Raw genomic sequence first — 14653 nt, forward strand, 5'->3', positions numbered from 1 at the left:
GGTCAAAGGATCCGGAGAATGGTCTGAAGATCCAGGGAATGGTTCGAGGATCTGGGGAATGTCTGAGGATCCAGGGATTCGTACAGGGATCTGGGGACTTGCATGGGGATCCGGGGACTTGTAGATAGATCCAGGCACTCATAAAGGGATCCGGGGGAATGGTTTGAGGATCTGGGGACTCGTCTGGGGATCCGGGGACTCATCCAGGGATCCAGGGAATCATCTAAGGATCCAGGGAATCATCTTAAGATTCAGGGACTCGTATGAGGATCCAGGGGATCATCAGAGGAACCAGGGACCTGTATGGGGATCTGGGGAATCGTCCAGGGACCCGGGGAATCGTCCGGGGATCTGGTGAATGGTCCGAGGATCCAGGGACTCCTACGGAGATCTGGGGAATGGTCCAAGGATCTGGGGGAATCGCCCGGGGATCCCGGGACTCATAAAAGGACCCGGGAAATGGCCTGAGGATCCGGAGACTCGCCCAGGGATCCAGGGACTCCTCAAAGGATCCGGGGAATCATAGAAGGATCCAGGGACTCATAAAAGGATCTAGGGAATGGTTGGAGGATCCGGGGACTCGTCCAGGGATCCAGGGAACCGTCTGAGGATCTAGGGAATCATAGAGGGATCCAGGGACTCATACGGGGATATGGGGAATCACAGAGGGATCTGAGAACTCATACAAGGATCCAGGGATCCATCTGAGGGTCTGGGGAATCATAGAGGGATCCAGGGACTCATCCGGGGATATGGGGAATCATCCGAGGACCTGGGGAATCGTCCGAGGATCCAGGGACTCATCCGGTGATCCAGGGAACCATCTGAGGATCTAGGGAATCATAGAGGGATCCAGGGCTCATATGGGGATCTGGGGATTCGCAGAGGGATCTGAGGACTCATACAAGGATCCAGGGATCCATCTGAGGGTCTAAGGAATCATAGAGGGATCCAGGGACTCATACAGGGATCTGGGGAATGGCAGGGGCATCCGAGGACTCATACGAGGATCCAGGGATCCATCTGAGGATCTGGGGAATCATAGAGGGATCTAGGGACTCATACAGGGATCCGGGGAACGGTCCGAGGGTCCGATAAATCATCCGAGGATCCAGGGACTCGTATGGGGATCCGGGGAATCATAGAGGGATCCAGGGATTCATATAGGGATCCGGGGAACCATCTGAGAATCCGAGGAATCATCCGAGGATCCAGGGACTTGTACAGGGATATGGGGAATCATCCGAGGATCCGGGGACCCGTATAGGGATCCAGTGAACTGTCTGAGGATCCGGGGAATCATAGAAGGATCCTGGGACTCATACAGGGATCTGGGGGATCACCCGAGGATCCGGAGACTTGTCTGGGGATCCAGGGACTCCTCAAAGGATCCTGGGACTCATACAGGGATCTGGGGAATCATCCGAGGATCCGGGGACTTGTCCGGGGATCCAGGGAACCACCCAGGGATCCGGGGACTTGTCCGGGGATCCAGGGACTCCTCAAAGGATCCTGGGACCCATACAGGGATCTGGGGGATCACCCGAGGATCCGGGGACTTGTCCGGGGATCCAGGGAACCACCCAAGGATCTGGGGACTTGTACGGGGATCCAGGGACTCCTAAAAGGATCCTGGGACTCATACAGGGATCTGGGGGGTCATCCGAGGATCCGGAGACTTGTCCGGGGATCCAGGGAAACCTAAAAGGATCCAGGGACTCATACAGGGATCTCGGGGGTCATCCAAGGATCCGGGGACTTGTCCGGGGATCCAGGGAACCACCCAGGCATCCGGGGACTTGTCCGGGGATCCAGGGACTCCTCAAAGGATCCTGGGACCCATACAGGGATCTGGGGGGTCATCCGAGGATCCGGAGACTTGTCTGGGGATCCAGGGAACCACCCAGGGATCCGGGGACTTGTCCGGGGATCCAGGGACACCTAAAAGGATCCAGGGACTCATACAGGGATCTGGGGAATCATCCGAGGATCGGGGACTTGTCCGGGGATCCAGGGAACCACCCAGGGATCCGGGGACTTGTCCGGGGATCCAGGGACTCCTCAAAGGTTCCTGGGACTCATACAGGGATCTGGGGAATCATCCGAGGATCCGGAGACTTGTCCGGGGATCCAGGGACTCCTAAAAGGATCCTGGGACTCATACATGGATCTGGGGGATCACCCGAGGATCCGGAGACTTGTCCGGGGATCCAGGGACTCCTCAAAGGATCCTGGGACCCATACAGGGATCTGGGGGGTCACCCGAGGATCCGGGGATCCAGGGAACCACCCAGGGATCCGGGGACTTGTCCGGGGATCCAGGGACTCCTCAAAGGATCCCGGGACCCATACAGGGATCTGGGGGGTCCCCCGAGGATCCGGGGACTTGTCCGGGGATCCAGGGACTCAATCCAGGGATCCGGCAAACCGTCCAGGGATCCAGGAAACGGCCTGGGGATCCGGCGGACGACCCCCAAGGTTGGGGGAGGGGCTCACCTGGCGGTCTTTGCTATTGGCCAGGCCGGCAAAGGAATCCACACACTGGTCCAACTGGTCCTGGAGCTGCTGGTACCACTGGAGGGTCTTTTCATCGGACTGGACCTGGAGCCCTAAAAAAGATGATTCCTTTCTATTTATATTTGCATATATTTCCATATATTTGATCCGCAGGACTGAAATTTATACTGATATAAATTTATTTATATAAATTATATTTAAATTATATTTAAATTTAAATATAAATATAAACTTAAATATAAATTTAAATATAAACTTAAATATAAATTTAAATATAAACTATATATATATATATATATATATATATATATATATATATATATATATATATATAGATATAGATATATAGATTGCAAACAAGAATAATTACAGAATAATAGAATAATAGTATATATATATATATTACAATCATGAATAATTACAGAATAATAGAAGAATAGAATAGAATAATATTAGAATAATTAATATATATATATATATATATATTACAATCATGAATAATTACAGAATAATAGAAGAATAGAATAAAATTATATATATATATATATTACAATCATGAATAATTACAGAATAATAGAAGAATAGAATAGAATAATAATAGAATAATTAATATATATATATTACAATCATGACTAATTACAGAATAATAGAAGAATAGAATAGAATAATAATAGAATAATTATTATATATATATATTACAATCATGAATAATTACAGAATAATAGAAGAATAGAATAGAATAATAATAGAATAATTTATATATATATAATCATGAATAATTACAGAATAATAGAAGAATAGAATAGAATAATAATAGAATAATTAATATATATATATTACAATCATGAATAATTACAGAATAATAGAAGAATAGAATAGAATAATAATAGAATAATTTATATATATATAATCATGAATAATTACAGAATAATAGAAGAATAGAATAGAATAATAATAGAATAATTAATATATATATATATTACAATCATGAATAATTACAGAATAATAGAAGAATAGAATAGAATAATAATAGAATAATTAATATATATATATATATATTACAATCATGAATAATTACAGAATAATAGAATAGAATAGAATAATAATAGAATAATTAATATATATATATATATTACAATCATGAATAATTACAGAATAATAGAAGAATAGAATAGAATAATAATAGAATAATTAATATATATATATATATATTACAATCATGAATAATTACAGAATAATAGAATAGAATAGAATAATAATAGAATAATTAATATATATATATATATTACAATCATGAATAATTACAGAATAATAGAAGAATAGAATAGAATAATAATAGAATAATTAATATATATATATATATTACAATCATGACTAATTACAGAATAATAGAATAGAATAGAATAATAATAGAATAATTAATATATATATATATATTACAATCATGAATAATTACAGAATAATAGAATAGAATAGAATAATAATAGAATAATTAATATATATATATATTACAATCATGAATAATTACAGAATAATAGAATAGAATAGAATATTAGAATAATTAATATATATATATATATATATTACAATCATGAATAATTATATTTATATTTCTATACAAACATAAATATAATTTATAAAGATTATATTTCTATTTATGTCAATATATTTCACTGAAACTGATCTCCAGGAATGAAAATGACTTATAAAGGTTATTCCTTTATATTTATATTTGCATTTATTTCCATATATTTGACTGATCCGCAGGGCTGAAATTTATACTGATATAAATTTATATAAATTATATTTAAGTTTAAATATAATTTAAATTAATCACATATAATTAAGACACATATTGTATATTTACGAGCAAGAACAATTATAGTGATATTTAATTTGTTAATAAATATAAATTGATCACATATAATTGATACCTATATTCTACATTTACAAACGAGAATAATCATAGTTATATTTAATGTATTAATAAATTAATTTATCAGTAAATATAAGTTATTAATAAATATAATTTAAATAAATCACATAGAATTAATACATATATTTTATACTTACAAACGAGAATAGTTATAGTCATATTTAATTCATTAATAAATTAATTTATTAAAAAATATAATTTAAATTGATAACATATAATTAAGACATATATTGTATATTTACAAGCAAGAACAACTATAGTTATATTTAATTTATTAATAAATATCATTTAAATTGGTCACATATAATTAACACATATCTTTTATATTTATAAACAACAATATATTTAATTTATTAAAAAATATAATTTAAATTGACCAAATATAATTAACACATATATTTTATATTTACAAGCAAGAACAATTATAGTTATATTTAATTTATTAATAAATTAATGTATTTATAAATATAATTTAAACTGATCGCATATAATTAACACATATATTTTATATTTACAAACAAGAACAATCATAGTTATATTTAATTTATTAATAAATCAATTTATTAATAAGTATAATTTAAACTGATCACATATCATTAACACATATATTTTATATTTACAAACAAGAACAATTATAGTTCTATTTAATTTATTAATAAATCGATTTATTAATAAGTATAATTTAAATTGATCACATATAATTAACACATATTTTATATTTACAAACAAGAACAATTATAGTTATATTTAATTTATTAATAAATCAATTTATTAATAAATATAATTTAAACTGATCACATATAATTAACGCATATATTTTATATTTACAAACAAGAACAATTATAGTTCTATTTAATTCATTGATAAATCAATTTATTAATAAATATAATTTAAACTGATCACGTATAATTAACACATATATTTTATATTTACAAACAAGAACAATTATAGTTATATTTAATTTATTAATAAATCAATGTATTAATAAATACAATTTAAACTGATCACATATAATTAACACATATCTTTTATATTTACAAACAAGAACAATTATAGTTATATTTAATTTATTGATAAATCAATGTATTAATCAATATAATTTAAACTGATCGCATATAATGAACGCATATATTTTATATTTACAAACAAGAACAATTATAGTTCTATTTAATTTATTAATAAATTAATTTATTAATAAGTATAATTTAAATTAATCACATATCATTAATACATATATTTTATATTTACAAACAAGAACAATTATAGTTCTATTTAATTTATTAATAAATTAATGTATTAATAGGTATAATTTAAATTATCATTAATACATATATTATATATTTACAAACAAGAATAACTATACTTATATTAATCGTTCTAAAAACTCACCGTTTTTCCGGAGCTTTCCGGAACTTTCCGGAAGGGGATCTTTTTCCGGATCCTGTCTGCTGGCCGTTTCCTCGTTTTTCTCCTTTCCCGCCTTCTCGGCCGCCGCCGCCTTTTCCACTTCCTCTTCCTGCTTCCTCCTTTGGGCGGCGAGGGAGATCTCTTCCCGCAGGCCGGAAACGAGATTCCTCATTTCCAGGAGGGCCTGGTCGGCGGAAGCGAGGTCGGCGGGATCGGGGAATCCACTCTGGGGAAGGGAGGAAGGAATAAGGAAGTGAGAAGGAGGAAGGAAGGAAGGAGGGAGGGAGGAAGGCAGTGAAAAGGAAGGCAGTGAAAAGGAGGAAGTGAAAAGAAGGAAGGAAGGAGAAGGAAGGAAGGAAGGTGGGAAAAGGAAGGGAAGAAGGGAGGGAGGAAATGCAAGAAGGAAGGAAAGGGAAAGGAAGGAAGGAAGGAAGCAAGGAAGGAAGGAAATGAAAGAAGGGGAGGGAGAAAGGAAGGGAAGGGAAGGAAGGAAGGAAGGAAAGAAGGAAGGAGGGAAAGGAAAGAAGGAAGTGACAAGAAAGGAAGGAAGGGAAGAAAGGAAGGAAGTGAAAAGAAGGGAAGGAAGGGAGAGAGGAAGGAAGGAAATGCAAGACGGAAGGAAGGAAAGAAGGAAGGAAGGAAACGCCGCCGTTTCCGCTTCCTCTTTCTGCGTTGGGCGGCAAGCAAGAGCTCTTCCCGCAAGCCGGAAAGGAGATTCCTTCCACTCTGGGGAAGGGAGGAAGTGAAAAGAAGGAAGGAAGGAAGTAGAAGGGAGGGAGAGAGAAAATGCAAGAAGGATGGAAAGGGAAAGGGAAGAAGGAAGGAAGGAAGGAAGGAAGGAAGGGGAAGAAAGAGGAAGGGAAACGAAAGGAAGGAAACGAAAGGAAGGGAAGGGATGAAGGAAGGGAAGGGGAAGAAAAGGATGAAGGAAGGAAGGAAGGAAGGAAGGAAGGAAGGAAGGAAGGAAAAGGAAGGAAGGAAGGAAGGAAGGAAGGAAGGAAGGAGAAGGGAGGGAGAGAGAAAATGCAAGAAGGAAGGAAAGGGGAAGGAAGGAAGGAAGGAAGGGGAAGAAAGAGGAAGGGAAACGAAAGGAAGGAAACGAAAGGAAGGGAAGGGATGAAGGAAGGGAAGGGGAAGAAAAGGATGAAGGAAGGAAGGAAGGAAGGAAGGAAGGAAGGAAGGAAGGAAGGAAGGAAGGAAAAGGAAGGAAGGAAGGAAGGAAGGAAGGAAGGAGAAGGGAGGGAGAGAGAAAATGCAAGAAGGAAGGAAAGGGAAAGGAAGGAAGGAAGGAAGGGGAAGAAAGAGGAAGGGAAACGAAAGGAAGGAAACGAAAGGAAGGGAAGGGATGAAGGAAGGGAAGGGGAAGAAAAGGATGAAAGAAGGAAGGAAGGAAGGAAAAAGAAGGAAGGAAGGAAGGAAGGAAGGAAGGAAGGAAGGAAGGAAGGGGAAGTGAGGGAGAGAGAAAATGCAAGAAGGAAGGAAAGGGAAAAGAAGGAAGGAAGGAAGGAAGGAAGGAAAGAAGGAAGGAAGGGGAAAGGAAGTGAAAAGAAGGAAGAAAGGGAAAAGGAGGAGGGGGAGGGAAAGAAGGAAGGAAGGGAAGGGAGGGAGGAAATGCAAGAAATGAAAGGAAAGGAAAGGAAAGAAAGAAATGCAAGAAGGAAGGAAAGGGGAAGGAAAGGCAAGAAGAAAGGAAAAAGGAAGGAAAGAATGAAGTGAAAAGAAGGGAAGGGAGGGAGGAAAAGGAAGGAAGGGAAGAAGGAAATGCAAGACGGAAGGAAAGGGAAAGGAAGGAAGGGAAGAGGAAGGAAGGAAGTGAAAGGGAAGAGAGGAAGGAAGGAAATGCAAGACGGAAGGAAGGAAGGAAACGCAAGAAGGAAGGAAGGAAAGAAGGAAAGGGAAGAAGGAAGGAAAGGGGAAGGAAGGAAGTTGCCCCCACTCACCTCGCTGGCCGCCCGCACCAGGGCCGACACCTCCCCGCAGATCCGGTTCCCGCGCTCGGCGTAGGGGGCGTAGGCGGGGCCCCCCTGTCCGGCCTCGAACCCGAGTCCCCGGTTGGCCTGCAGGAGCTCTTCCTGGGCGGCGTAGAGGCGGCGGAGGCGCCCTAGGCCCGCCTCCCGGCGCTGGAGCTCCGCCTCTTCCTGCCGGAGGCGGCGCTGCTCCGCTTCCCGCAGCTTGCGGCTGAGGAGCTGGGAAGGGGGAGGAGTTAGTGAGGGGCGGGGTCATGGGGAGGGGGCGGAGTCAGAGGAGGGAAGGGGCGGGGTCAAGGAGGGAGGGAGGGAGGGAATTAGAGGAGGAAGTTGGGAAACAGGGAGAGGAAGTGGCAGAAGATTTGGGAAGTTGGAAGAAGGAGGAAGGAGGGGAAAGGAAAGAGGAAGCGAAGGAAGGAAGGAAGTGAAAAGATGGAAAGGAAGGGAGGGAGAGAAGGGAGGAAGGAAGGAAGGAAGGAGGGAAGGGAGGAAGGAAGGAGGAAGTGAAAAGAAGGAAAGGGAGGGAGGGAGAGAAGGGAGGAAGGAAGGAGGGAAGGGAGGAAGGAAGGAGGAAGTGAAAAGAAGGAAAGGGAGGGAGGGAGGAAGGAAGGAAAAGAAGGAAGGGGAGGGAAGGAAGTGAAAAGAAGGAAAGGGAGGGAGGAAGTGAAAAGAAGGAAAGGGAGGGAAGGAAGGAAAGGGAGGAAGGAAAGGGAGGAAGGAAGGGAGGGAGGGAGGGAAAGAAGGAAGGAAGGAAGACAGGAAGGAAAGCTTAGGAGCTGGGGGGAGAGGGGGTGGAGTCAGGGAGGGAAAGGAGGCGGAGTCTTGGGAAGGAGAGGAGGGAGGGAGGAAAGGAATTGGAGGAGGAGGAAGTTGGGAAACAGGAAGAGGAAGTGGCAGAAGATTTGGGAAGTTGGAAAAAGGAGGAAGAGGAGGAGCTAGGGGAGAGGGGGCGGAGTTAGAGGAGGGAGGCGGAGTTAGGGAGGGGCGGAGTCAGGGAGAGGGAGGGAGGGAGAAGAGGAAGAAGAGAAGGAAGAAGAGGAGGAAAAAGAGGAAGAAGAGAAGAAAAGGAGGAGAAAGAAGAAATAGGAGGAAAAAGAAGAGGAGGAGGAGGAAGAAGAGGAGGAGGAACAGGAAGAAGAAGAGGAAGAATGAGAGGAAGAAGAGGAAGAAAAAGAAGAGGAAGAAGAGAAGGAAGAGGAGGAATAAAGAAAGAAGAAGTGGAAGAAGGAGAGGAAGAACAGGAGGAAGATGAAGAGGAGGAGGAAGAGGGAGGGAGGGAGGGAGAAGAGGAAGGGGAGGAGGAAGTGAAAAGAAGGAAAGGAAGGGAGGGAAGGAGGGAGGGAAGGAGAGAGGGAAGGAAGGAGGGAGGGATGGAGGGAGAGAGGGAAGGAAAAAAGGAAGGAGGGAGGGAAGGAAGGAGGGGGAGGGAGGGAGGAGGGAAAGAGGGAAGGAAGGAAGGAGGGAGGGAAGGAGGGAGGGTAGGAAGGAAGGAAGGAAGGAGGGAGGGAAGGAGGGAGGGATGGAGGGAAGGAAGGAGGGGAGGGAGGGAGGAGGGAAAGAGGGAAGGAAGGAAGGAAGGAGGGTGGAGGGAAGGAGGGAGAGGGAGGGAGGGAGGGAAGGAAGGAGGGAGGGAGGGAGGGAAGGAAGGAGGGAGGGAGGAAGGAGGGAGGGAAGGAGGGAGAGGGAGGGAGGGAAGGAAGGAGGGAGGGAGGGAGGGAAGGAAAGAAGGAGGGAGGGAGGGAAGGAAGGAGGGAGGGAGGAAAGGAAGGAAGGAGGGGAGGGATGGAGGGGGAGGGAGGGAGGGAGGGTAGGAAGGAAGGAAGGAGGGAGGGAAGGAGGGAGGGAAGGAAGGAAGGAGGGAGGGATGGAGGGAAGGAAGGAGGGGGAGGGAGGGAAGGAGGGAGGGAGGGGAGGGAGGGAGGAAGGAGGGAGGGAGGGAGGGATGGAGGGAGAGAGGGAAGGAAGGAAGGAAAGAAGGAGGGAGGGAGGGAAGGAGGGAGGGAGGGGGAGGGAGGGAGGAAGAAGGGAGGGATGGAGGGAGAGAGGGAAGGAAGGAAGGAAGGAAGGAAGGAGGGAGGGATGGAGGGGGAGGGAGGGAGGAGGGAAAGAGGGAAGGAAGGAGGGAAGGAGAGAGGGAGGGAAGGAAGGAAGGAAGGAAGGAAGGAAGGAGGAAAGGAGGGAGAGGGAGGGAGGGAGGAAGGAGAGAGGGGAGGGAAGGAAAGAAGGAGGGATAGAGGGAAGGAGGGAGGGAGGGGGAGGGAGGGAAGGAAGGGAGGGAGGGATGGAGGGAAGGAGGGAGAGAGGGAAAGAAGGGAGGGAAGGAGGGAGAGGAGATGGAGTCAAAGAGAGGGAGGGAGGGAGAGGAGGGAGGGAGGAGGTGGAGTCAGGGAGCGGGAGAAGAGGGAGGGAGCAGGAAGTGAAAAAAAGGAAGGAAGGGAGGGAGGGAAGGAGAGAGGGAGGGAAGAGAAGGAAAGAGGGAAGGAAGGATGGAGGGAAGGAGGAGAGGAGAAGGAGGGTGGGAGGGAAAGAAGGAGGGAAGTTGGAAGAGGAGAAGGAGTCAAAGAGAGGGTGGGAGGAGAGGGAGGGAGGAGGTGGAGTCAGGAAGGGAAAGGAGGCGGAGTCAGGGAGAGGGAGGGAGGGAGAAGAGGAAGGGAGGAGGAAGTGAAAAGAAGGAAAGGGAAGGAGGGAGGGAAGGAAGGAGGGAAAGAGGGAAGGAAGGAAGGAGGGAGGAAGAGGAGGCGGAGTCAAAGAGGGAGGGAGGTGGTGGAGTCTGGGAAGGAGAGGCGGGGCCAGGCCTTTCCCACCCACCCCCCAGAAGCCCCGGAACTCCTGCCCCGCCCTCCAACTTCCCTGCCCCGTCCCTCCAACTTCCTGCCCCGCCCCTCGAACTTCCTGCCCCGCCCCTCAACTTCCTGTCCCGCCCCTCGAACCTTGGCCCGGCGCTGGTGCTCCTCCTTCAACTTCTCCTGCTGGCCCTGGGCTTCTTTGGAGCTGGAAAATTCCGGAAAAAAATCAAATTATTATTATTATTATTATTATTATTATTATTATTATTATTATTAATAGGAAGCCATCCAGGAAACCAGGCACTTCCTTCTTGCCTTTGCTTCCTTCCGTCTTTCCTTCCTTCCTCCCTCCCTCCCTTCCTTTCTTCCCTTCCTTTCCTTTCCCTCCTTTTCCCTTTCCTTTTCTTTCATTCCTTCTTGCATTTCCTTCCTTCTTCCTTCCTCCTTCCCTCCATCCTTCCCTTTTTCCTTCCTTCCTCCCTCCCTTCTTTTCACTTCCTCCTTCCCTGCCTTCCTTCTTTCTTGCATTTCCTTCCTTCCTTCCTCTCTCCCTCCCTCCCCTTCCTTCTTTTCCCTTTCCTTCCTTACTTCTTTCCTTTCCTTCGTTCCTTCGCTCCCTCCCCTTCCTTCTTTTCCCTTTCCTTTTCCTTCCTTCCTTCTTCCCTTCTTCCTTTCCTTCCTTCCTTCCTTCCTTCCCTCCCCTCCGTCCCTTCTTTTCACTTCCTTCCTTCCATCTTGCATTTCCTTCCTCCCTTCTTTCCATTCCTTCCTTCCTTCTTGTGTTTCCTTCCTTCCTTCCATCTTGTGTTTCCTTCCTTCCTTCCTTCCTTTCCTTCCTCCCTCCCTCCCCTTCCTTCTTTTCCCTTTCCTTCTCCTTCCTTCCTTCTTCCCTTCTTCTTTTCCTCCCTTCCTTCCTTCCCTCCCTCCTTCCCTCCCTCCCTCCCTTCTTTCCATTCCTTCCTTCCTTCCTTCTTGTGTTTCCTTCCTTCCTTCCATCTTGTGTTTCCTTCCTTCCTTCCTTCCTTCCTTCCTTCCTTCCTTTCCTTCCTCCCTCCCCTTCCTTCTTTTCCCTATCCTTCTCCTTCCTTCCTTCCCTCCCTCCTCCCTCCCCTGCCTCCCTTCTTTTCACTTCCTTCTTCCCTTCTTCCTTCCTTCCTTCCCTCCCTCCCTTCCCCCCAACAGGAAATAAACCCCGCCCACTTCCTGCCTCACCTCCTCTCCACTTCCTGCCGCAGGTCCTGCCACTCCTGGTGGGACTTCCTCATCTCGTCAAAGCGCTGCAGCAGCTCCCAAGATTGTCCATAAGACTTCCTTCCTTCCTTCCTTTCCCTCCTTTCTTCCTTCCTTCCTCCCTCCCTCCCCTTCCTTTCTTCCCTTCCTTTCCCTCCTTCCTTCTTTTCCCTTTCCTTTTCTTTCATTCCTTCTTGCATTTCCTTCCTTCTCCTTCCTTCCTCCTTCCCTCCATCCTTCCTTCATCCCTTCCTTCCCCTTCGCTTCCTTCTTCCCCTTCCTTCCTTCTTTCCTTCCTCCCTCCCTCCCTCCTTTTCACTTCCTCCTTCCCTTCCTTCCTTTCCTCTCTCCCTCCCTTCTTTTCACTTCCTTCCTTTCCTTCCTCCCTCCCTCCTTTTCACTTCCTTCTTTCCTTCTTCCTTTCCTCCCTTCTTTTCACTTCCTCCTTCCCTCCCTCCCTCCCTCCCTCCCTTCTTTTCCCTTTCCTTCTCCTCCCTCCCTCCCTCCCTTCCCTCCTTCCTTCCTCCTTTCTTTTCACTTCCTCCTTCCCTTCCTTCCTTCCTTCCTTTCCTTCCTTCCTCCCCTTCCTTCTTTTCCTTTTCCTTCCTTCTTCCCTTCCTTCCCCTTCCCTCCCTCCCTTCTTCTCTCCCCTTCCTTCTCCTTCCTTCCTCCTTCCCTCCCTCCCTTCCTTCCTTCTTTTCCCTTTCCTTCTCCTCCCTCCCTTCCTTCCCTCCTTCCTTCCTCCTTTCTTTTCACTTCCTCCTTCCCTTCCTTCCTTCCTTCCTTCCTTCCTTCCTTCCTTCCCTTCCTTCTTTTCCCTTTCCTTTTCCTTCCTTCCTTCACTTCCTCCCTCCCCTCCCTTCCTTCTTTTCACTTCCTCCTTCCGTTCCTCCCTCCCTCCCTTCCCTCCCACCCGGGGGAAACCCCGCCCACTTCCTGCCTCACCTCCTCTCCACTTCCTGCCGGAGATCCTGCCACTCCTGGTGGGACTTCAGCTCCCTCATCTCGTCAAAGCGCTGCAGCAGCTCCCAAGATTGTCCATAGGCCGCCCGGCTGGCCAGATCCTGGATCTCCTGGCGGCGGCGCAGATCCTCCTGGGGGAGGAGGAGGAGGACCGAGGGGGAGACTAGGTTTGGGAAGCCGGTGGGATCTCCAGGTCCTCCAAGAGATCCTCAAGATCTGGAGGGGTTTCGCGACCCTCCCAAGATCTCCGGATCCTCCAAGAGATCCTCAAGATCTGGAGGTGTTTCGCGATCCTCCCGAGATCTCCGGATCCTCCAAGAGATCCTCAGGATCTGGAGGTGTTTCGCGATCCTCCCGAGATCTCCAGGTCCTCCAAGAGATCCTCAAGATCTGGAGGTGTTTCGCGATCCTCCCAAGATCTCCAGATCCTCCAAGAGATCCTCAAGATCTGGAGGGGTTTCGCGATCCTCCCAAGATCTCCAGGTCCTCCAAGAGATCCTCAAGATCTGGAGGGGTTTCGCGATCCTCCCAAGATCTCCAGGTCCTCCAAGAGATCCTCAAGATCTGGAGGTGTTTCGCGGTCCTCCCGAGATCTCCAGATCCTCCAAGAGATCCTCAAGATCTGGAGGGGTTTCACGATCCTCCCAAGATCTCCAGATCCTCCAAGAGATCCTCAAGATCTGGAGGGGTTTCGCGACCCTCCCCAGATCTCCAGATCCTCCCAGAGATCCTCAAGATCTGGAGGGGTTTCGCGACCCTCCCAAGATCTCCAGATCCTCCCAGAGATCCTCAAGATCTGGAGGTGTTTCGCGATCCTCCCCAGATCTCCAGATCCTCCAAGAGATCCTCAAGATCTGGAGGTGTTTAGCAATCCTCCCAAGATCTCCAGGTCCTCCAAGAGATCCTCAAGATCTGGAGGGGTTTCGCGATCCTCCCGAGATCTCCAGATCCTCCAAGAGATCCTCAAGATCTGGAGGGGTTTCGCGACCCTCCCAAGATCTCCAGATCCGTCAAGGCTTCCTCAAGAGGACGATCTGGAGATGACCTGGAGGATCTGGGATCTAGGATCTCCAGGTGTTCCTCAAAAGGAAGATCTGGAGATGTTTAGGGATCCTTCCAAGATAATCCAGATCCTCCAAGAGATCCTAAAGAGGAAGATCTGGAGACATGTTGTCGAACCCGGGGCCACCGGTGGAGAAGACCTGGAGGATCTGGGATCCAGGATCTCCAGACCCTCAAGTTCAGGAGATGGAGGATCCTCCCAAGATCTCCAGATCCTTCAAGGGTTCCTCAAGAGGAAGATCTGGAGATGTTTAGGGATCCTCCCAAGATCTCCAGATCCTCCAAGAGATCCTCAAGAGGAAGATCTGGAGACATGTTGTCGAACCCGGGGCCACCGGTGGAGAAGACCTGGAGGATCTGGGATCCGGGATCTCCAGACCCTCAAGTTCTGGAGATGGAGGATCCTCCCAAGATCTCCAGATCCTCCTAGGGTTCCTCAAGAGGAAGATCTGGAGATCTTTGGAGGATCTCCAGATCCTCCCAGAGATCCTCAAGAGGAAGATCTGGAGATGTTTAGGGATCCTCCAAAGAGCTCCAGATCCTTCAAGAGATCTTCAAGATCTGGAGATGTTTGGGGATCCAAGATCTCCAGATCCTCCCAGAGATCCTCAAGAGGAAGATCGGGAGATGTTTTAGGATCCTCCCAAGATCTCCAGATCCTTCAAGAGATCCTCAAGATCTGGAGATCTTTGGGGATCCTCCCAAGACCTCCAGATCCTCCAAGAGACCCTCAAGATCTCCTGGCGGCACCCCAGCTCCTCCTGCAGGAGGACCGAGGGGAAGAC

The 14653-nt window shown here is 46.3% G+C and overlaps 1 protein-coding gene across 1 annotated transcript in view; it reads right to left on the bottom strand.

The window, feature by feature from the left end:
• Positions 1 to 14653, bottom strand: part of LOC309523864 (mRNA export factor GLE1-like) — a 47965-nt gene that overhangs the window by 24879 nt on the left and 8433 nt on the right. The window contains exons 4-8 of the mRNA XM_082208037.1: positions 12789 to 12937; positions 10758 to 10818; positions 7801 to 8046; positions 5843 to 6086; positions 2497 to 2609 (exon numbers count right to left, since the gene is read on the bottom strand). Coding sequence (XP_082064163.1) covers positions 2497 to 2609; positions 5843 to 6086; positions 7801 to 8046; positions 10758 to 10818; positions 12789 to 12937 — 813 coding nt within the window. The remainder of the gene's footprint in view (positions 1 to 2496; positions 2610 to 5842; positions 6087 to 7800; positions 8047 to 10757; positions 10819 to 12788; positions 12938 to 14653) is intronic.

This window comes from Podarcis vaucheri (assembly GCF_965113315.1).
Source record: "Podarcis vaucheri genome assembly, chromosome: Z".
Taxonomy (NCBI): Eukaryota; Metazoa; Chordata; class Lepidosauria; order Squamata; family Lacertidae; genus Podarcis; species Podarcis vaucheri.